The sequence below is a fragment of the Corvus cornix genome, chromosome 10, assembly GCF_000738735.6.
Source record: "Corvus cornix cornix isolate S_Up_H32 chromosome 10, ASM73873v5, whole genome shotgun sequence".
NCBI lineage: Eukaryota > Metazoa > Chordata > Aves > Passeriformes > Corvidae > Corvus > Corvus cornix.
The window spans coordinates 7,138,415-7,159,720 of NC_046340.1; the positions used below are offsets into that span (position 1 = coordinate 7,138,415).

Sequence of the window (21,306 nt, forward strand, 5' to 3'; positions counted from 1 at the left end):
AGGCAGTGAAGTCTGATGTTGGAGGTGAAAGTCTCCAGTGTAATAGGAGAGGGCATCTGAAGCCTCTCATCTGGGCTTGCTGACTCACAGTGACTGGTGCAAGACACTTGTTTTTGTGTCAGTCAGCCCAGCTGTGAGAAATACCTTTCCTCACTCCAGAAGCCTGAGCTGGAGCAGAATTCTTGGCTCACACAGGAGTTGGGAGAGATCGTGGTTGTGGGAAAGTTAACAAAAGGAAGTGTGAGGGGGGAAGGAGCAAGAATGCCCATAGATCCCCTGTCCTGAGGGCATCTGTGGAGGTTCAGGCATCTTGGCTCTAACCTGGCACAGTCTGTTCATTGCTGATCTCACTCCTAACAGGATTCAGGCAATAAAAAGCTGGTGTTTGCCTGCTGCTGTTGTAGGAATCTGGTGGGCAATGTGGTCTGACCTTCAAAAGTGACTCCAAGGTGCCCTTGCCTTGAGCTGCTTGTGTTGCTCTCCCGTATTGATTCATGTCTGGAGTAGCACACCCTTCACCTGGGCCAGCACTGCCTCCCTCTGGGTCTGGGCTCAAAGACTGGTGCTGCTCAGCCTGCATGAACAGGGTATATGGGAAGGAAATAGTTTTTCAACTTTAAAAAGCATGAGTGCAACAGAGCCTTCCCTCCATTTCCTTGTACAGTTTTTGAGTCACCATTGCCATTTTATACCCACAGTTACAAGTTGGTTAACTCATGGATACTTCTGTTTTTTCCTTCCCAGGACTTCTGTTTCTTGTTGTCAACACGAGCTGGGGGGCTGGGAATAAATTTGGCCTCTGCTGATACTGTTGTTATCTTTGACTCGGACTGGAACCCCCAAAATGATCTTCAGGCTCAGGCCCGAGCTCACCGGATCGGACAAAAGAAGCAGGTGAGAAGAGTTGCCTGGGTTGTTTTCACTGTGCCTTCAGTGTGTGCATCTAAACAGCCTCTCACCTCACCAGAGCTTCTGAAAACATGGGCTTTTTGTCCCAGTCCTTGCTCCAGAGAGTGCTGCCCAAGGGAATCTCATTTAAAAAGTAGGAGACAAAAAACCATCCCAGATTTGCCAGATCCCAAGTCTTTCTGTTGGTTTTGAACAAACCCGGAACCCAACCCATGGAATTGCACTTCTCAGCCTAGTCCTAGTGGACTTTGTTCTTTCTTGCCCTGATAAAAAGTAGAACATCCGCCTTTACTAGGGGTTATTAGATATGTGAAAAGCTTGGTGCTAGTTTGAATTTAGAGTGGTTGTTTCAGAAGATTTTTACTCTGTGCTTAGGCACACTACAAGATCTGTGTTAACCATCCTGATTTTAACTGGATCTCCTGAGATACAAAGAGAATGTGCTTGTTTTTCTTCTGAAAAAGCACATCTGTACATGAAGACACAATGCCAGCAGCCCAGTGAAAACAGCTGAGGGATGCATTGCTATATCAGCAGAGCCTGTCCAGGAAATAGCTGTGTTCTCTTTTTGCCACTCAGGTGAATATTTACCGCCTGGTCACAAAGGGGACAGTGGAGGAGGAGATCATTGAGAGAGCCAAGAAGAAAATGGTGCTGGATCATTTGGTTATCCAGCGTATGGACACCACTGGCCGGACTGTTCTGGACAACAACTCTGGGAGATCCAAGTATGTGACTGTGTCAGGAGGCAGAAATGTCTGGAACTCGTGGCATAACCAGCTTCACTTGCTGGCATTTTCCAGTATTTATTTGATAAAGTACAGGGCAGAAGGCTAATAAGTAATGGCAGCTTCCACTGATTTGGCTTCTGCAGCCATTAATTTGGACACGTAGAATAAAGATGATGAGACATTAAAAATGAGTTTTAGTGTATTACTTGTTTTTCCTTCTGTCTTCCACCCAGAGATCATCCTGGTCTGAGGGAACCTGGCTGTGGAACAGCTGCATTTTGGCAGTGACCTCAGATTTTCTTCATTTCCCCCAGTAGATGGAGGTGGTTCCCATTGCAGTCTTTGTCTGTGCTAGAGCAGGAAAGAGATTAATAACAAAGCTTTTTATAGTGCTGGGTAGACAACTTACTCCTTGCTTCAGTTAGGAAAAACTTCGGTATGGTTTTGTGCTGCAGCAGTTCTGAACAGCTCAAAACACCTTTTCCTTCTCGTTTGTTCTTGCAGCTCAAATCCCTTCAACAAAGAGGAGCTGACAGCTATTTTGAAGTTTGGAGCTGAAGATCTTTTCAAGGAGCTTGAAGGGGAAGAGTCAGAGCCTCAGGTAGTTTGAAATTGAAATCACATAACAGTTTGTAGTGCTCTGCAGGTCTACAAGAGGGACTGTGTGGGGTTGCTCCTGCTTTGTTCTTGCCATGTGCATGAGAGCAGACAGGTAAACACGGGTTCTGGAGTAGCTGAAAGCAGAGTCTGGGGCTGGGGGACAAGGGGCTTGTGAGAGCCTTATTGTTGGGAATTAAATAGTAATGGTCACCAAGGGAGTCCCTTGGCTCCTGAGGATTATTAGCTAGTGACAGCACAGCCTGCTGAAGGCTCCTCTCCCTGCCTCTTCTGAGCACTTGTTCAGCATCCCTTTTTTGGTGGCTCTGAGTGAGGCGGGAGTCAGCACAGTGCAGTGAACAGGTTGCTCTCTCCTGCCTCAGTGCAGCATTGCTTGATAGTTTAGCATTGAGTGTTTTGCCCAATTCTCTTAATGGTCCAAGCAGCAGAGCTTCCCCCCAGGGAAACAGTCCACAGCTCATACATCTCACTGCCTGGAAATTTTCCCCACTGTTGTGCCTTGATGGTCCTTTCCTTCTGTTCTGTCACCTAATTTGTACTTTGTTGTACCACTTGAGCTAGTTCATCCTTGACCTCTGGGATGACACCCTGCAGATATTTGCACTTTATTTAGCTCATATCAGCACACGAGTCTGTTCTCAAAGCCTCTTACTTCCTGCTGTGCTCAGCACCCTCCGCTTTATCCCTCCTTCTCCCTGACTGGCAGGAGATGGACATCGATGAGATTCTGCGTCTGGCTGAGACACGGGAGAATGAAGTGTCCACCAGTGCCACCGATGAGCTGCTCTCCCAGTTCAAGGTATGGACCCCCAAGCTCTGGAGTGGGGTGTGGGAATGTGGCTCCCCACATCCTGCCGTGGTGGTGAGGTCAGTAACAGGCAGGAACACCTCGGAGAGATCACGGAATCACAGAATGGTTTGGGTTGGAAGGGAACTTAAAGACCATCCAGTTCCAACCCCTCTGATGTAGGTATTAATTTAATTTCAATAAAGTGGTTTTGAAGGCTGTGAATAAAATGCAGAATTTACCAAATTTGGAAACAAACCCAATAATTTACAAATACTCAGCAGTACTTCTTCAACTGCACGTACTTCCTCAAATGCTGGTAGTCCAAAGACGTGGCAAGGAGCCAGGAACGTAGTGCCATAGGGATCAATTATGAAGTAGTTATGGAAGTGTTGGCAGAGTTCCTATGGAGAAGGAGTTGAGGCTTAGCAGACAACTCTGGGGTGTTCCTGCCAGGGGAGGGAATTGCTAAAACTTCTCCTTTGCTTGTAAAAAGGTTGCCAACTTTGCAACCATGGAAGAGGAAGAGACAGAGCTGGATGAGCGGTCCCAGAAGGACTGGGATGATATCATTCCAGAAGAGCAGAGGAAAAAGGTGGAGGAGGAAGAAAGGCAGAAAGAATTGGAAGAAATCTACATGCTGCCTCGAATCCGGAGCTCAACTAAAAAGGTACAGCTCATCTTGAGGGGATGAGAGGCAGGAGGTGAGAGCTGGCAAAGGGAATGCTCAAGGGAAGCCTCCTTGCCATCTAAGCTTCTTTCCCTCCTCCAAAGTTGGTTGGGAATGAAGCACAGAGGTAGTACAGTGACCTCTTGTTGGCATCGTGCATTGGACCAATGGGTTGGGATGCAGTGTGAGGGCCCAGACTGGACTTGGTGTGACTCATCTCATCTTAGCAGATAAAATAAAAAGAATCCGTAGTGACCACAAAGCAAAGTATCCAATTGTACTGGGTTTTGCTGCAGATTTTGCCAATTTTTGGCCATCTCTTTTCCTTGGAGACTCTAGCTCCCTGGGTGACTCTTGCCTAAATGTGGATCCTGAGGGGCCAAAGAGATGGTGTCTTCCCAAGTTCTTTAGGTAATGGGATCCACCCCAATCCAAAAGAAAGTTGGCTGTGCAAGGATGCTCTGCTGGGACATGGGACTTTAAGAGGGTAGAACTGTTCTTTGGGGTGAGCTGGGGAAAAACATTGAAGTGAAAAATACAGAGAAGGATCATTCATGTAGGATGAGTCCAGATTAATTTCTGAGGTTGTCCTGGTTTTCAAAATAGTCTAAGGGACTGTGGCACAAACCCACAGAAATCAATATTTTAACATCTCTTAGTAGATCGAAATGGAATTGTGAAACTGGTGGCTGTAAAGGGAGGATGACCACCAGAGCCTCAGCCAGCTGAGAGCTGCAAGGTGTGCTGCCTCGCTGGGTTGGTTACATGGGCTCCTGCATCCTCAGGAATGGATGCCGAGGTGTTTTACAGTCCATTAAATATTGCCAGTGCACGGAGGGACAGAAAAGGTTGTTAGCTGATTAGATTAGCAGTTGATAACTGTACTGCTGTTTCTCTGGCACGTGCAGGCTCAGACAAATGACAGTGAATCGGATGCAGAAACCAAGAGAAGGCTTCAGAGATCATCTGGATCAGAAAGCGAGACTGACGACACCGATGACGAGAAGAGACCGAAGCGCAGGGGACGCCCTCGGAGTGTTAGAAAAGACACTGTGGAAGGATTTACTGATGCTGAAATCAGGAGGTCAGTGCTGGGCACAAGAGACACTTCAGAAAACAAATATAGAAATCCCATGCAGGTGGAGAAAATTCCAGACTAATCCAGGAAGTGATCACCTGTAAGCATGTCAGTGGTTAGGCGGAGCTGGTTCACTGGGACTGCTTCTGTGCCTTTATATAATTCAGTTTGATCCCAGCTGATGACCTTAACATTCAGATCAGTGCAAATTGGACTGGGTTGTCTTTAGTCAGGCTGCTGTGGAGCTGGTACCTTCCTAAAATTAATCCGTGTTTAACTGCCCTTCCTGGGCCAAGTGCATCAAGCTAATGCCATATAACATGTGAGGTCTTAGGTGCCATGAGCTGCAGAGCTGGAGAAACCAAGGGCTCTGGCTTTCCTGACATTTTTCTGGCAGTCATCCTGCTGATTTAAGCTCTAAGTGAAAGGTAGGCTCTGGCAAAAGGACCCCATGAGAAGCATTGGTGCTGTTGATCTGAGACCTGTGTGTCAGTCCCTGATGTCAGCTGGGGACTGAATTCCAGAACATTATTTTCTTCTATCTTCAAATTCTTGAGTCTTTTCCAAAGATCTTTGTCTTACAACTCTGCCCAGATGTTCAGCCAAAGATGGAAAAGAGGGGGTTGTGAGTTTTCCTTAACTCTCTCTATCTCTGAGCTGGTGTATTTTTAAGCAGGAGATATCAGGAGTTTTTGGGCTGTGAAGCTGTCCCGTAATCATCTTGCAACCATGGAGCAGGAAGGATATGCTGCAATATAACAGCCATTTAGGTTATTGTGATGTAGCAGAAAGAGGCTGAAAGAATACAAAATGAAAAAAAGAAGGCAAAAAAATAACTAATTTCAAAAATAACCTGTAGTTGTAGCCATTGTGTCTGCTCCCAGCTCAAGGCAATGTTTGATTGCAGCAACTCTTGCCCTAAAGTCATGTTAGCCACAGCAGGGATTTTCACAATAAAAATAAGACATGAAAATAAATAGCAAACCTCGTCTGCAAACCTCTGTGATGGATTGAACCACATTTGGCTCTTCTGTGATGGGTTGCTACATTTGCAGCCTGAGCTTTAAAATTACTAATGACATTGATTTAATGCCTCTTTTCTTCCTGGAAAAATGAAGTTAATAATTACCAACATGGTGTGAGCCAGTGCTTTCTTCTATTTTTTTTTTTTTTTCTCTACAGTTACCACTCTCCTCTTTTTTTTTTTTTCCCTCATCTGTCAAACACTCACCATTTATAATAATCTTGTGTTCTTCTCCAGCCAAGGTCACAAAACTCTTTGTGGGGGCTAATGGATGAGGCCTCCCAGTGCTGAGGGATGCTGAGCTGATCAGTGGGGAATGCAAGGGTGATAATGTGACAGGCTGTAATTAATATATTCAAGCAAATTTGTGATATTGGACCTACTTTTTATGGCAGTTAGTTTAGTTATTGATTTTTTTTTCTCCTTAGGTTTATCAAGGCTTACAAGAAGTTTGGATTGCCTCTTGAACGGTGAGTCCCATCCTGGCCCCGCTCCAGAGGGGAAGCATGGAGGCACGCTGTACTTGTGAGCACAGCCAGACACACATTGCTCTGGGTGTGTGACACAACCTCCATGGACAGCACAAGCCTTGCTGTCCTGCCATCAGGACCCCAAGCACTGCTGTACAGTCCCTGGTGTCTCTGTTGATGGGCACTGACGAACGCTGGCCAAAAACCAGAGCTGGAGCAGCCGTGGTGCTGGGCTGTAACACAGCAGTGCCCTGCTCGCAGAGCCCGGCCCTTGGGGCATTCCCACTCTGCCCAGAAAGCAGAGGGAGCAGCTGTCAGAACAGCAAATGCTACCCAAAACTCTTGCCAAGCTTCTGTATGCATGTTCACCTCAGGACTGAATTTGGAGCATCTTTCCATGCTCTATTGCTCCTGAAGGGAAACGAGGAGGGGCACTGTCCTCAAATGTGGATCTGCAGGGCCCTGATCCTGTGCTGGGTCTGGCAGGGTCTCAGTGCTGAGGCAGAGTTCCCTGAATGTATTGTAGGAGAAATGCAGTGTTTTTTCAGCTGGTTGTACTCTTGTCTTGTGAAACACAAGGCTTGCGTGTGAGCCTTGATGTTACTGACTTCAGGCAGGCAAAAGGGACAGCAGATGGCAGCTTTGGACCATCAAACGGAGTTAATGTAGAACTGGAAAAGCCTGAGGGAGTACTGAACAGTCACGGAGGGTCCCTGTTGTCCCCAAGATACACAATTCTCACCTTTGCTTTGGTACTAAAAAATCCAAAGGATTGGATCAGTTTTTCTACATCTGCATTGCAGCTATTAGACCAAAAAAAGACAAAAACTTGGTTGTTTCCTGCACGAACTCAACCTGTGCATGTTTCATACATTCATATCTGTACAGCACTGAGCTGTGAAACAATTGATTAGGAAGTGGCTGAGAAGAGATCTGCTGTATCAAACACAAAACTCTTCCTGTTTCTCAGGCTGGAGTGCATTGCCCGGGATGCTGAGCTCGTGGATAAGTCTGTGGCTGACCTGAAGCGGTTAGGGGAGCTCATCCACAACAGCTGTGTGTCAGCAATGCAGGAATATGAGGAGCAGCTGAAGGAAAATCCAGGGGAAGGTAGGCAAGACGGTTGTGTGCTGCCATTAGGATGGTTTTGGGAGTGTTCCATGGAGCTGGTGAGGAAACCATTCCCATGCTGGACAGGGAGGCCACATTGTGACTTAGAAGCAATGAACAAGAACACACTTAAACACCCCATCTCTGCCAGGCAGCTCTCACCCACAGAGAGAAGCCCCTGAGCTTTCTGCTCAGACTGGAAAGTTCCACTTGGGTCTGTTGGCTTCTGCTGGACATGAGTTTTTGTGGGGAGAGGCTGAAGTGACCAGCTTATTGAATGCTGGGCCACAAAGCAAAGCAGATCTTATTTTAACTGCTCCTGGGAGTGGAAATCAAACTGGTTCTCTGTACTCCATGCTAAAGCTGGATCCACAGTTAGCAATTCCTGGAGCTGGAATCACCACCCACTCTCTGGCTGGCTGTTCTGTGCTGTTGGTTTGGACATAGAGAGTCAGGGATGGATTTCCTGCTGGGTCTCTGCCTGTTGCAGCTGACCAAGACTGCAGAAGAAACAGCTCCAGCGTACTTAAAAGTCTTTTTAAGAAAATGACACTGGGAGGTGTTTAAATGGCAAATCTGAGTGAGTTAGTGGAAGAAAACTTATATTTTGGGCCTAATGTTTAAATAAGAGGTTGCAGGCAATGTCTTGATCACTGTCTGTGAAGCCATTTTACAAAGACACTTCCTTCTGTAAGAGCTCTCTTAATTGCTGTGTTTTATTGCTGAGCAGGGAAAGGACCTGGAAAGAGACGAGGTCCTACTATCAAGATTTCTGGTGTCCAAGTCAATGTGAAATCCATCATCCAGCATGAGGAGGAGTTTGAAATGCTGCACAAATCCATTCCCTCGGACCCAGAGGAAAGGAAGAAGTGAGTTTGGCTAAGTAGGCAATGCAGAAAGAGGCTCAGGGATTTGGATTTTGTAGTGGAAAGAGAATAGCCTGGATGTGTGGATTTGCTTTATCCTCCACAGCATTAAAAGTAGCTCGTGTTTGAAATGCCTTTAGGTACCGCCTGACGTGCCGTGTCAAAGCTGCTCATTTTGATGTAGACTGGGGAGTGGAGGAGGATTCTCGCTTGTTAGTGGGAATTTACGAGCATGGTTATGGAAACTGGGAGCTAATTAAAACAGATCCGGAGTTGAAGTTATCTGATAAGGTAGGTCGCTTTGCTTGGTGCTTCCATTGGGTCCATTGCAGTGCTCATAGAGAACATGACTCATTTACTCCAGAGACAGATGTTTGTGTTTGTAACTACTCCAAAAATCATGATAAATAATATTGAGGAATACAGTGACCTTCATGGAATGTTGCATGCTTGATGGAAAGCAGAGTTGTGTTATTTGGTGGGCAGTACCAGGTGAACCACACTGAAATGATGCAGGCAGAAAATGGCAGTGCTGACATGTGTGGTTCCACGCACAGGATAGAAGAGGCTGCATTGCACAGCTGTGACTTGATGTTTCCTTGAGCATCTCACAAGAATCTGAGTGTGAATTTCTGAGTGGAAATAATTTTTCACAGATTTGACACTGCTTATGTCAAGACTGGTCCGTGTTAGCTTTGAGGATATGGTTACATGACTGGGAATGGCAGCCCAGCCAGCTGGAAAGTCTCCATCTTGTTCCTCTGTTCCTCAGTCATCCCCACAAGAACAGTTTACAGGACCATGTTGAAATGATCTGGGTTAAAAATAACCCACCATCCATTGTGTCAGTGTGGCGGAAAGAGTGTGGAAACTGCAGCAAGCACAGGGCTGAGGAGCACCAGGAATCTGCACAGCAGCTTTGCTGCCAGCATGCAGCATTCCCCTGACATCTCTGCTGGTGCTTCTAGCAGAGATCAGGCTCTGCCTGGGAGCCCTCTGTGTGTGGAGCTCTGAAAGGCATATTGCAATGGAAACAGCTGCCTGAGACACGCCACCCATTTTCCAGTGAAGGATGAAGCAAACCTAGCTGACAAGCTGAGATATTTCCTCCACAAAGCGTCACCTTTCAGCCTTGTTTTCCACTAAAAATTGTGCATCTGTGCCCCTACTGTAGCAATGTCTCAGGTTACCAGAGTGACTGGGCTGCTGTGACCAAGCTGTCACAAACAAATCTGATGTGTCAAGGGGAGTGGACTCAGTTTTGCAACTCAAGGTCCCAAATACAGCTTGTAAAGGGTTTTCTTCCTTCAAGAGAACTTAGCAAGCTTGAAAGGCTTAGCAAGCCTTGGGATCCTTTAACTTCTGCAGGATTCCAGGGGGACAGATGCTTGCTTGCTAGGAGCTTTGGCTTTGGCCAGACAGGGATAGCTGTGTGAGCGGGGGAAGAAAGGCTTGAGCCTTCTTGTTCCCCCAGAGGGTGCAGCATCTGCTGCCCTTTGCTGGGCCTGGAAGGGGTGCTGCTAGTGTGTATCTCTTTTGTCAAGCTTTGTGCATGTGGATTATATATATTTCTTTTTTTCTGCTTTATCAAAGATCCTACCTGTTGAGACAGATAAGAAACCTCAGGGAAAACAGCTCCAGACCCGAGTTGATTATCTACTGAAACTGCTGAAAAAAGATCTGGACAAGAAAGAAAACATGAAAGATGGGGAAGAGGTGAGATGTGGCTGCTTGATTCTGGGGGTTTCAGGGGGAAGTGGTTGGCTGATGGCAGGAGACACCCTGTGTTCCCAAGTCACCAAACATCATCTCTGTGAAGGAATACGGACTTCTATATTGTCTGATTGCATTGTGATATTTATCATTTAAATGATAATTAATAAGGGGCAGGTTATTACTGCACTTACTGAAGGATTTGGGCTCATCAGGCTTTCTGCCATCCTGCAGGACCTGCAGCTGTTTGCTTGATATTCAGGAGATGGGATAGGTCCCCCAGGCAGTAGCTGTGGCTATTTGCTTTCCCTGACTTGTTCTTTTTTTTTACCAGGGCAAGCTAAAGAAGAGGAAACCACGGGTAAAGAAAGAGAACAAGGCTCCCAAAGTCAAAGATGAGCATGGGAATGAACTCTCCTCTCCTCGGCACTCAGACAACCAGTCAGAAGAAGGTGAAGTCAAGGTGAGTCAGCTGGGTGGATAGTGGCTTTTCCAGGTTTCCTAGGGCTGTGCTGTTACTGCCCAACCTCACCTTGGGAAGCACTCCCAGCAAAGCCCCAGGGAGTCAGGGGCACTGAGAGGGAATTCCCACAGGACTGACAAACTCAAAAACACCCATACAGCTATCGGTGTGAAAGAAAGACCTTTCCCACCTGTTCTTTTAGGTCAGTGCTTTAAGTGATTTGGGGCATCCCAGAATGGCCACAAGCATCCACATACTGACTTGGGGGAAAGGTTGTCTCAGGACAAAGCCTGTTGCCCTTATAAAGGAGAGAAAGAAGAATTGTTTCCCTCTCCTTTTGGGCATGTCAGCCCGTGGTGGAGCTGGAGTTTACCAAGGTCATGCTGTTGCTTAGAAAACGTTCAGTCTTTGAGTGGTTTGGCTTGGAGTCTGAGGCTTTTTGTTCGTGTGCTGATCAGTATCTACTTCAGGGCCTGAGCGATCTGGAGCACAGCTGGCACAGGAGAGCTGCTCTGCAGCTTGCCAGCTTGTCACAGAGTGGGGCTGGTCTGGTTTTCATACCCTCTTGTCAAGTCGGGGGGATGGCAGCTGCTTGAGCAGGGCTTGCTGTCTACTTAAAGAGGTGTGAGGGTAAATCTGGATGGACCTCAAAAGTTGCCTGTGTTTTAAGGATGTTTTATGGAAGAAAATGTACATGAGGTGAGGGACTCCAACTTTGTGCTGTGACTGATGTTCTAGGAGGATGGCTTGGACAAGAGCCCAGTGAAAAAGAAACAGAAGAAGAAAGAGAACAAAGAGAACAAGGAAAAACAGACATCCTCTAAGAAGGAAAAGGAAAGCGATAAAGAGAAAAAGAAGACAAAAGACAAGAAAGAGAAGGTATGTGGTATTCTCAGGAGCAACTTGATAGGGAAGTCCCTGAGCAGGACAAACTGTGAGACTTAGGATTCATTAAAGGCCCTGTGTGAAGAGGCTTCAGTGATGCACCATGGGGTGAGGGGGTATCCCTTTTTCAGCCCTTCTGAATTGCCATAAAAAGTAGAAAAGGCAATATGTCCTACAGCCTCATGGAATGTGACCAAAATGGAAGAGGTTTTGTCAGACTGCCTTTAAAGTACAGCTGTCCCTGTGACATCGATATGGCCACAGAGCTGATGTTAAGGAAGAACAGGGAAAGAGCCTGGAGCACTCAGATCAAAGTTCTGTTCAGCTGTGATTTATCACAGGGTTCGCAGCTCCTTGTCTGTATTCCCCTTTAATTTAAACTCACCCAAATGACCCAAGTGTCCACACCATCAGGACTGTAAGTTGTCATTGTCACTGTTCAGGACTCAGCAGAATGAGTGTTTCAACATCACTGGTATGCTGGAGACTAAAATGTCTCTTGAATTTTGGGTACAACTGCCCTAAGGCTGGGTGCAAATTGGAAGGGGGGGGTAAAAGCTTCCATAATAATGACCTGAAGTACCTGTCCAAGGAACAGGTATGTACTGCATGCCCAGTGTGTTTTGACACTGAGGTCATAAGTGCAAACTAGCAAGATTTGTTGCCTATGTAGGGGAAAGTTTGCTTTCCAGTGATTTTTGGTATGGCTTTGACTGCAGATAAGTCATATAAGTAAAAATTTACACAAGCAGGCCATGATTTGAGAACTAGTGATATCACGTGAAGTTGCAGATCCTTGTAGATGTGAGACTACCCTGAGCTCTGTCCTTTTCAAGGGAGAGATAGTCTTTATTTTAACCTTTCTTCCAAATCTTCAACACCGGTTCCTCCCCATGAGTGTGAATATCACAGTCGTGTCCAAACTGTTGGCTCTGACTTCTCTCTGCTCCCTCAGGGATGATGTAAAGCTAAACAGAGCCATTGCAACTCAACAGTTGGAGATTCTGGGAGGAAAGTTGTAGGAACAGTGCCCAGGTTTAGCAACTGCCAGTAACAATAGTGTGGAGGTTGTGAGCTGGGTCACTTGGGATCCTCCATTCTGGCTCATGGTGTGATGTGTGTAATTTGTCCTTGTAAAGCCTAAAGGTGGCGAGGCCAAATCTGGAAGTAAAGGGAAGAGATCGCAAGGTCCCGTCCACATCACTGCAGGGAGCGAGCCAATCCCCATCGGAGAAGATGAGGATGATGATCTGGACCAAGAAACATTCAGCATAGTGAGTATTTTCCTCGGGACATGGGAGGGCAGTGCTGAGGGCCCAGGTTTGCTCAGATGTTTTAGGTGTTGGGGTGTGAACCCCCACCCTGAGTGCCCCACAGGGATTTCCTGATCTGAGAGCAGAGCAGGACAGCCCTGGACAAGAGCTGTCCACCAGCTGGTAGCCTGTCAGCAGAGCATGCACAAGGGCTCTCTGCTCCAGCTAGTGACTTCCAACTGCTCAGCTGGCAGCCCTGGGTTACAGAAGACCCTGCAGCCCTACATTACCTCTCCTGTAGAAGCCAAGGAGCCATTGAAGCTCTTTCAGGCAGGGAGTTTTGAGGGTGACCTTGTAGGAGGTGTGGAACTGTGTAAATGCTCTCACACCAAACATGCCCGCAAGGCTCTTTGTAAAAATTGTCCTGTACTAGAAGTTGTGATGGCAGATTCTCCTTGGCTGAAATACCACTTCTTAAAAACAGTTCTCTCAATGTAAATCTCTGTGTTTGCTGCAGGTCCTGTGGGGTTTTTTGTCTTTTTCTTTAACTTTCCTTCTGTGATGCACAGAAGATCCAGGCAGGCAGTCAAAAAACGTGATTGTCTATCTGTGCATGGTGTTGATGTGCCCAGGCCGAAAAACATGGTGCTTTCATCTCATGTCTGCCAGTTTGGTAAAAGCAAGCATTAAAGTGACCAAAGATAGGATTGGACAGGACTGAGTTGAGCATTCCTTCAGCTGAGGTGGCTGGGTCAGTGTGTGGAGCCTTGGATACACTTCCCTGCCTGCCATGGGATCCGTGCAGAGGCTGACCATGTGTGGTTACAGCTTGCAAAGCAAATTGTTCCCCCTTAAAAGGCAGAGACAGTGGAGGTGGGGAGACTCTTGTCTTTTCCTGATTATTGTCTGCAGCTTGTCTAACAACTTGCTATTTTATAGCTGATTTCTCCTTACCTAATGGCCAGATAAAGCTAAACCAGCTTCTTTTCGATTAACAGGGCAATGATGTAGAGCCCTCTGCCGAATTAATGACTTTTTCCTCTCTATTGCTCTTTCAAGTGCAAGGAAAGGATGAGACCAGTCAAAAAAGCGCTGAAGCAACTTGATAAGCCTGATAAGGGACTGACAGTTCAAGAACAGCTGGAGCACACGCGCAACTGCCTCCTAAAAATCGGTGATCGCATCTCTGAGTGCCTTAAAGCCTACACTGACCAGGATCACATCAAGCTGTGGAGAAGGTGAGGGAGCATTTTCTTTTCCTTGGCTAGTCTAGGACATTTTGAAATGGTAGTCGGAGGCTACTGGCTTTTTTGTGGATGGATGTGCCATTTGCCTCTTATTTAACCTGTAAAGTCTTGTGTTTTCTGGTCCACTCAGTTTACAGAATCATGGAATGGTTTTGGTTGGGAGGGACCTTAAAAATCACCCAGTTCCAAGCCCCAGCCATTGGCAGGGACACAGTTCACTAGACCAGGTTGCTCAGAGCTCCATTCTGCCTAAACCTTGAACACTTCCAGAGATCATCTTCCATGACCAGTCCCAGGCAAGGGTTTTGTCTTCAAGTTGTCCTGGCTTCATTAAAATTGATTTCAAAGCTAGATCAGATAAACCACTGCAAACCTCTTCATTTTGAAGAACTTGGTTCCAGCCCTCCTGGTCATCCTGTCCTGAGCTGAGACTGTTTTCCAGAGAGGGTAGAATTAATTTGATGTTGGTTTGGAAGTGGTTGGCAGTTGAACTGCTGCTGTAGCACTTAACAGAAGATGTTCATGTCCTTCTAGGAACCTATGGATATTTGTGTCAAAATTCACAGAATTTGATGCCAGAAAACTACACAAACTCTACAAGATGGCTCATAAGAAAAGATCACAGGAAGAGGAGGTGAGAGCTGAACTGCTTTCCCTTTCTGTCCTTAAAGAGTTGCTGCACTGGAAGTGTCAATACTTTCTGCCTCTTGCCATGGGTGTTCTTTGTTGTCGTCGTTGGCAGTGTGTGATTTTCTCAACATCTAAACAGTCTGATTGCATTTGCCTTCTTTTTCACATGGCATTTCTGGTCACTTTGTCCTGGGTGTTCTGACCAAGCAAAAGCATTGTTTGGTGTGGCACATGATGTTCAGTTGCCCTGTAGAGTGAAAAGCCTGGGCGTGCTGCCCTGTAGAGATCAGGTATAGAAGCACAGTTGCCAAACTGTGCCTGTCCTCCACCACGTTTGTGCTGTTCTTGGGCACACAGTTGGCTCACCAAGTCCTCAAAGAGGAAAATCCAGAGCCTGGCAGACAAGGCCATTGCTCACATAGTCCAGACCTTTGGGTGGGAGAGCAGCTGAGCTGTATCCCTGTGTTCCACCTTGCAGGAGCAAAAGAAGAAGGAGGACATGTCCAGCATGAAGAAGCCGTTCCGCCCAGAGCCTTCAGGCTCCAGCCGCGATTCCGTGATGTCCCAGTCTCACGTGCCTCACAATCCTCATTCCCAGAAGATCCACATGCCCCCTTCCCACACCCAGCAGCAGATGCATGGGCACCCACGGGACAACTATGGCCATCCAAACAAGAGGCATTTCAGCAACACAGGTGAGCACTGGCAAGCCATGAGAAACCTTCCGTTCTGACCTAGTGCTCCTGAACACAAATCCTTCTGGAACTTGTGACTGGTCAGGGTTAAAGGTGATGGGATAGAACATACATTACCACTGTACTTACTGCTGGCCTCGGAAATATGGTGATGTAGTGAGGAGAAGAATGTAAGAATGGGACAGAATAAGATTTGTGAGCATGATAAAGAAATAATGATAAAGAAATTCAAAGAATAAAATTGAGCCCACATAGTTTAGGGAGGAGAAAGTTAAAGGAGCATCAGTAGTTATAATTTCTTGGAGAATTCAGGGAGGTAAATGGGCTTAAACCAAAGTATCAAAGAGACTCAGAGGTGCTCTTTGCTCATGGCAGACCGAGGAGACTGGCAGAGGGATCGAAAGTTCAACTACGGTGGCAACAGCAACCAGATGTGGGGCGGGGAGCGGCACCACCAGTACGAGCAGCACTGGTACAAGGACCACCACTACGGGGACCGGCGGTCACGGGGGGATCCCCACCGGAGCTCCGGCAACTACAGACCAAACAACCTCTCCCGCAAGAGGCCGTACGAGCAGTACAACAGCGACCGAGACCACAGAGGCCACCGAGACTACTACGACAGGTGACTGACTCCCGTCGCCTCAGACGGGCTGGGGGTGTTTGTGAGGATGCACTGACTGCAGAGCCGGGCTCGGGGAGCTGATGTCCATCCGTTTGTTTTCTCTCCACAGGCACCACCACGATTCCAAACGGCGGCGGTCGGACGACTTCAGGCCTCAGAACTACCACCAGCAGGATTTCCGGCGGATGTCTGACCACAGGCCGCCCATGGGATACCATGGCCAAGGACCTTCGGACCACTACCGGTCCTTCCACACAGACAAACTGGGAGATTACAAACAGCCCCTCCCTCCATCTCACCCTGCAGTGTCGGACCCTCGCTCACCCCCCTCTCAGAAATCCCCCCACGATTCCAAGTCACCTCTTGATCACAGGTCACCCCTGGATAGGTCATTGGAACAGAAAAACAATCCAGATTATAACTGGAACATTCGGAAAGCATAAAGTGACTGAGAGGGGGAAGTGCACGTCTGAAATACTTGGATTGATGCGACGGTGGCTGCTTTCTCCAAGCCAGCAACGAGAAACTCCGAACATGCTGCTATCATCTGGCTGGGTCAAGGAGGATTTTGGGGGAGTGGGTGGAGGAAGATTTTCCCTAGTTCTTGATTCTGGTTTAGATTCCCATTTCCTTTCCGTTTTTTTACCATTGAACTGTTCTATCATGGAACCAGCCTTGCTGCCTCGTTCTTTGTTTTGTTTTTGTTTTCCTCAGTCCAATGGACCCAAGGGAATTTTCCCCAGCCAGTGTTTCCTCAGAAGGAGAAGGCAGATCGATGCTGCTTAGGATGGTGCACAAGGCTGTGTGCCTGCTCTGACTTGATGTTACGTGACAGATGCTGCTTTGGGGTTGGGGATAAACTGCTTGGGCTGGGATTTGTGTGTCACCAGCATGGGGCAATGGGAGGATATATTCAAGGAGGGACAGGAAAGTCCCTCAGCAGCCAAGCTTGGTTGACAGAGGGACTTATGTCCCTGCAGGATGACTCCAAAGGAGCTGGAGCCATGCTGGTGACAATCCATCATTTTCCTGGCCATGTTATCATTTCCATGTCTTTATCCATTTCAAGAAACTGGCTCTGCTTTGATTGCTGTTGTGTCCCCTGCAACAGAAGAGGTGGGGGGGAGCTTCCTCCCATCTCCAGAGCTGGAACTGGCAAATCTTGACTCCGGGGATAAGCAGGAGCTGGGATATGGGAAAAAAAGGCTGACTTCCTTAGCAAAGGCTTAGTTCACTTCTAACCAGTAGGAAAGAAATTGGGGTGAGAACAGTATTTCCCAGTGGACAGGGCTCAGGAATTCATAACAAAACTCTTCTCTTCTGGCATAGGCAGCTTGGGTGGTCCAGGAACTAACAGATGCTGGCTGGGAGGTGCAAGATCAAAAGATGGCTCTGGGGATCATGGAACTCCTAATCTTCCTGCCACTAAAGTCTCTGGTCTTTGGGCAAATAATTTCTCTCTGTGCTTCATGAAGCAGTGATCACAAACCTTTAATGTAACTGAAGGATAAAGGATAGTAGAACAAAGTGAAATGGAAATGCAGTGGAGCGATCACTGTTCAGGGAATGGTCACCTTCCTGCCTCCTTTCCAGCAGTCAGCAGTGACTCTGAATTGCTAAAAGTACCTGCACTTACTGACCTTCTGTCTGTCTGAGTTGGAAATGAGCCCGAGGACTTAGCACCTCAGTTAGCAGGGAGAGAATGAGGAATTCAGGACTGATCCGCAAAAATCCTTGGAGTCAATGTCTTGGAGCCCAGCATGGCAGAGGAAAAAGAGGAATGTGCAGTCCAGTTCGGTGGGCTTCAGGGCAAACACTCCAAGTGTTCAAACCACAGCATTTGGTGCAAACCAGGCTCCGGCCTGGACACTGGTGTGGTGAGAGGGGTTGGCAGTGCACACACTGCTGGCCAGAAGCACCTTGGGTGTTTATTGTTCTGGTTGGAGTTCTCTGGAGACCACAAAGCTCTCCCAAGAGCCAGGCTGCCCCGAGCATGGTGTCTGGGGCTGCGTCACCTCCCGGAGCTCAGATTAAAGACCAGGCTGTTCCAGGCTCCTCTTTGGTGGGGCAGAGAAGCCTCCTGTTAAGATGCCAGTATTTGACCCTAATAAGCTGTGATGTCCTTTCCCCAAAAGACTGAGGGCAGATGGGTGTTCAGGGCTGGCTTCCTGACTCCAGCCAGTGCCTTGGAAGGCGCATGCAAACTGACACTAATACTCCTCCATGCAGTATATCCCTGGAAATCTGCTGCCATCTCCTCCCGATCCCGCTGCTCTAACGGGACACACGGGAAATGTTTTGTTCCCCTTTTGTTTTTATATTGCAAGATTTCCACCAAAATCAGGGCAGTTTTGTTTCCTTAGGGGCACGTGCTGCCCTGATAAAAGTGTTACACTTGTGTTTACCTGTGCAGGGTGAGGTGAAGGCAAGTCTTCCACAGTCCCTTTTGGAGGGGTGGGAGGTGTGGAGAGAGCACGTTTCCGTGGCGTTTCCCACTCAGCTGTGATTGCAGGCTGTGGTATTCAACAAAGAGGTCCTTTCTTTTCAGAGGTATTAGCTTTTAATGTGAAAATGGAAGAAACCTCAGAGGGGCAAAGAGAATTGCTCTTTTTGTCACCACGTGGTGCTGTCACAGTGGGAAGTTAGTGCCATGCTTGTGTAGCAAAGGCAATACTGCCCAACCTGTATTAGAGTTGGTGCAGGAAAACTTTGGATCCCAGCAAGAGGCATTTTCTGTGCCGAGATGTGGGGGTTTCTGTTTATCCCAGGTTCCAGGCACGAGGTTGGTTGGGGTTTCCTTCTTGTGCAACAGCAAAAGCTTTACCCATACGCACTGGAGAGCTGTCCCCACTGTCACTTTAGCCTGGTGTTGAAGTCACATCATGTTGTCCACTCGTGGTGGGTGGGTCTTTGTTGGGTTTGGCTTTAGTGAAGCTGGAGAACAAGATTTAGGAGAAAGCCTTCTCTGAGCACACACACATAATCATGCATTTTATGTCCCCTCAGCATAGGGACCATAACCAGACACAATCATGGGGACGTCAGTGGGATCAGAGGGGACACATCCACAGCCATAAACTTCCCTGTGGTGTTTGTGTCAGCATCTGGTACAGCTCTTCTTTCCGAACAGGCTGTGGGATTCCCTCCAGCCTCTTCGCAGGAAAAAGCAGTAACTTGCTGGGATTCTATTTAAAAAAAAAAAAAAGTTTTTTAGCCTGACCTCTTTGGAAATGGTGTAAAGTTATGAGTTCACACAGTGGAAGTCCTGCAGACCAAAACCTGCTGTTGGGACAGGCAATGTGGTCCCAACCAAAATGGACACGGAGCCGAGCGCTGAAGTCCTTGCGTGAATGGTTTGTGATCCACACAAAAATATTCTGCTTTCACCCCTTTTCTCCCCACCTCTGCCTCCCCTCCGGGGAGAGAAGGACTCTTACTGTAAAAATACGGACTTTTAAACCTGTTGACTAAAAACAGTAATTAATATTAATTTATATTTGTGAAAGAAATGCCACTGTCCTAGTGATTTCTGATGTAAATATGTTGTTTATATAGTATGTATGAAATTTTCCTACATTGTAAAACTGCTGTACTTTTGATTCTTGTATATTAAAAAGTGTTACTGAGATTTTCAGAAAGGCCCCAGTGTGGTGTCTCTGGGGGGTCCTGTGGCAGGTCTGGGGGCTGTTTTGGGATGACAGGGCCCTTTCCTGCCAGCCACAGGCAAGCCACCATGGATATTTTTTCACTGTGCAGGAATAAGCATGTTCTGCTTGGCTGTTTTCATGCAGTTTCACAGTCTGTGGTGATAGACACTTGGAAGCCTCTTCAGATGGGAATTTCCACCTGATCAGAAGGAGCTGTACATTCTCTCACCCAGATTCACCAGGATTTCACAGGGATGATACTGATGTTTATGCGTTTATCCCACCTCCATGTTTTATGGATCTGTCTGAGGATGTGTAAATACCCTTTTTACCTTTTCTGGGGAGAAGTGTTGCTCCTGCTGCATTGGTGAGTTCTCCTCTGTCCCCAGCCCCTCCTGGGCAGGATGTGCCTCTCCCCAGGTGGGATGTGATGGCATCCAGTGGCTGCTTTGGTTTGGTCTTTACCCTCCACTGCTCACACTGAGGCCCACACGGCAAGACACAGAGCAGGGATTGGAACCATTTCTCCCAAGTTATAAAAGCTCATTGTAAAAAGCACTTTTCACACCTGTAGCCACTGGGTCCAGCCCTTCCCAGTCTCTCTGCTGCTGAGCCAAGTTTCAGCCAAGAGTGAAATTTCACAGCTGAGTTACGTGCTCCTGAAAAATGGATTTCCTAATGGAAAGAGTGACTGGCTGAGAGCCATGGGGCTCGGCAGGGAGAGGGGCTCGGCTGCAGGGAGGCACAGGGGCTGCAGGGAGCTGGGCTGGGTGTACATGCCTGGGCACACTGGGGTGAATCTACCTGTGGCTTTTCAATTTTTTTTTTAATTTAAGCAGGCAGGTAAGGATGCGGGCACCCTGATCGGTGCCAGGTGACTCCCCAGCACAGCTCAGCTCAGCATCCCCCTGCCCCCCCATGTCCACAGCACCACTGAGAACAGTTAAATCCTAAGGCCTTCGCAAAGCTGATGAGGAGATGACCCCTTCCCACCTGTCCGTGTCTGGCAGGTGTGGTCATTCCCACAGGAATCATTAGTAAGGACATGGTGCATGCAAAGCCGTTTTCTGGCACAGGGAGCAGGACCCCCAGCCCTGCCTCGCACCCACCACGCCAGTGAGAGGACAGGGCTGTGCTTTACACCGGAGCAGACCCTCTAGAGGGCAGCCGGTTCCCAGCAAAAAGCTGGTTTTTGGTGAAGAACAACATTCTGCAGCTGTGGATGCTCCCGGACAGCCGGTGGCCGCCCGGTCCTGGCTCACCGCGACAACTCAGATGTGAAGCTCAGAGCCCAAGGCAGTGGCCAAAGGCCAGGGATGGGCAGGCACAGCCACAGTGGGGCTGGAAACCCACCCCAGACCCAAGTGGTGGCACTTGAGCTGTTGTACATCACAGAGTGATGGGATGGGACCCTGGATCCCCCAGGGGCTGCCCCCCTCGCCAGCCCTGAGCATGGTCTGGAGAGCAATTTGAACCTCTCCCAGGCGCCACAGGACCACCACTGCCACCACCCCTGCCCCTGCACTGCCTGTGCCTTCCCCACTCACCCCCTGGGCATGCTTTAATGCCTTGTGTGGTTCATGGAGACAGGGCATCCTCGTGGCTCGGGTGTCACCATGCCCTCCCATCAGCACTTTGTCCCACTGGGACATGCAGGTGCTGCCTGCTCACTGTCCCAGGCTGGTGAGCAGGGGACCATTGGTGACCTCCTGGCAGAACAGTCAGTGAGGGAGACCCCTGGCCCCTGCACTCTGGGCACTTTTTACATGAATTTTCAGGTTTAGCTATTTCAGATGGCTAAACCTGAGCTCTGGTGCAAGGAGTGGCAGACGGACTGGATTTGGCTCTTTCCAAACACTTCCCGTTCTCCGGGCTCTGAAAGAGG

At 48.0% G+C, this 21,306-nt stretch overlaps 1 protein-coding gene across 6 annotated transcripts in view; it reads left to right on the plus strand.

Annotated features, from left to right (window-relative positions):
• Positions 1-19,408, plus strand: part of CHD2 (chromodomain helicase DNA binding protein 2) — an 84,946-nt gene extending 65,538 nt beyond the window's left edge. For all 6 annotated transcript variants that reach the window (XM_019280805.3, XM_019280806.3, XM_039557526.1 and 3 more), the window contains 19 exons: positions 745-894; positions 1,489-1,637; positions 2,145-2,241; positions 2,965-3,057; positions 3,542-3,715; positions 4,624-4,799; positions 6,246-6,287; positions 7,258-7,397; positions 8,128-8,266; positions 8,404-8,554; positions 9,857-9,979; positions 10,311-10,439; positions 11,178-11,318; positions 12,464-12,598; positions 13,637-13,815; positions 14,359-14,458; positions 14,933-15,149; positions 15,525-15,774; positions 15,884-19,408. In XM_019280805.3, the coding sequence (XP_019136350.2) occupies positions 745-894; positions 1,489-1,637; positions 2,145-2,241; positions 2,965-3,057; positions 3,542-3,715; positions 4,624-4,799; positions 6,246-6,287; positions 7,258-7,397; positions 8,128-8,266; positions 8,404-8,554; positions 9,857-9,979; positions 10,311-10,439; positions 11,178-11,318; positions 12,464-12,598; positions 13,637-13,815; positions 14,359-14,458; positions 14,933-15,149; positions 15,525-15,774; positions 15,884-16,217 (2,919 nt within the window). In that variant the 3' untranslated portion in view covers positions 16,218-19,408. The remainder of the gene's footprint in view (positions 1-744; positions 895-1,488; positions 1,638-2,144; positions 2,242-2,964; positions 3,058-3,541; positions 3,716-4,623; positions 4,800-6,245; positions 6,288-7,257; positions 7,398-8,127; positions 8,267-8,403; positions 8,555-9,856; positions 9,980-10,310; positions 10,440-11,177; positions 11,319-12,463; positions 12,599-13,636; positions 13,816-14,358; positions 14,459-14,932; positions 15,150-15,524; positions 15,775-15,883) is intronic.
• Positions 19,409-21,306: the final 1,898 nt, after the last annotated feature.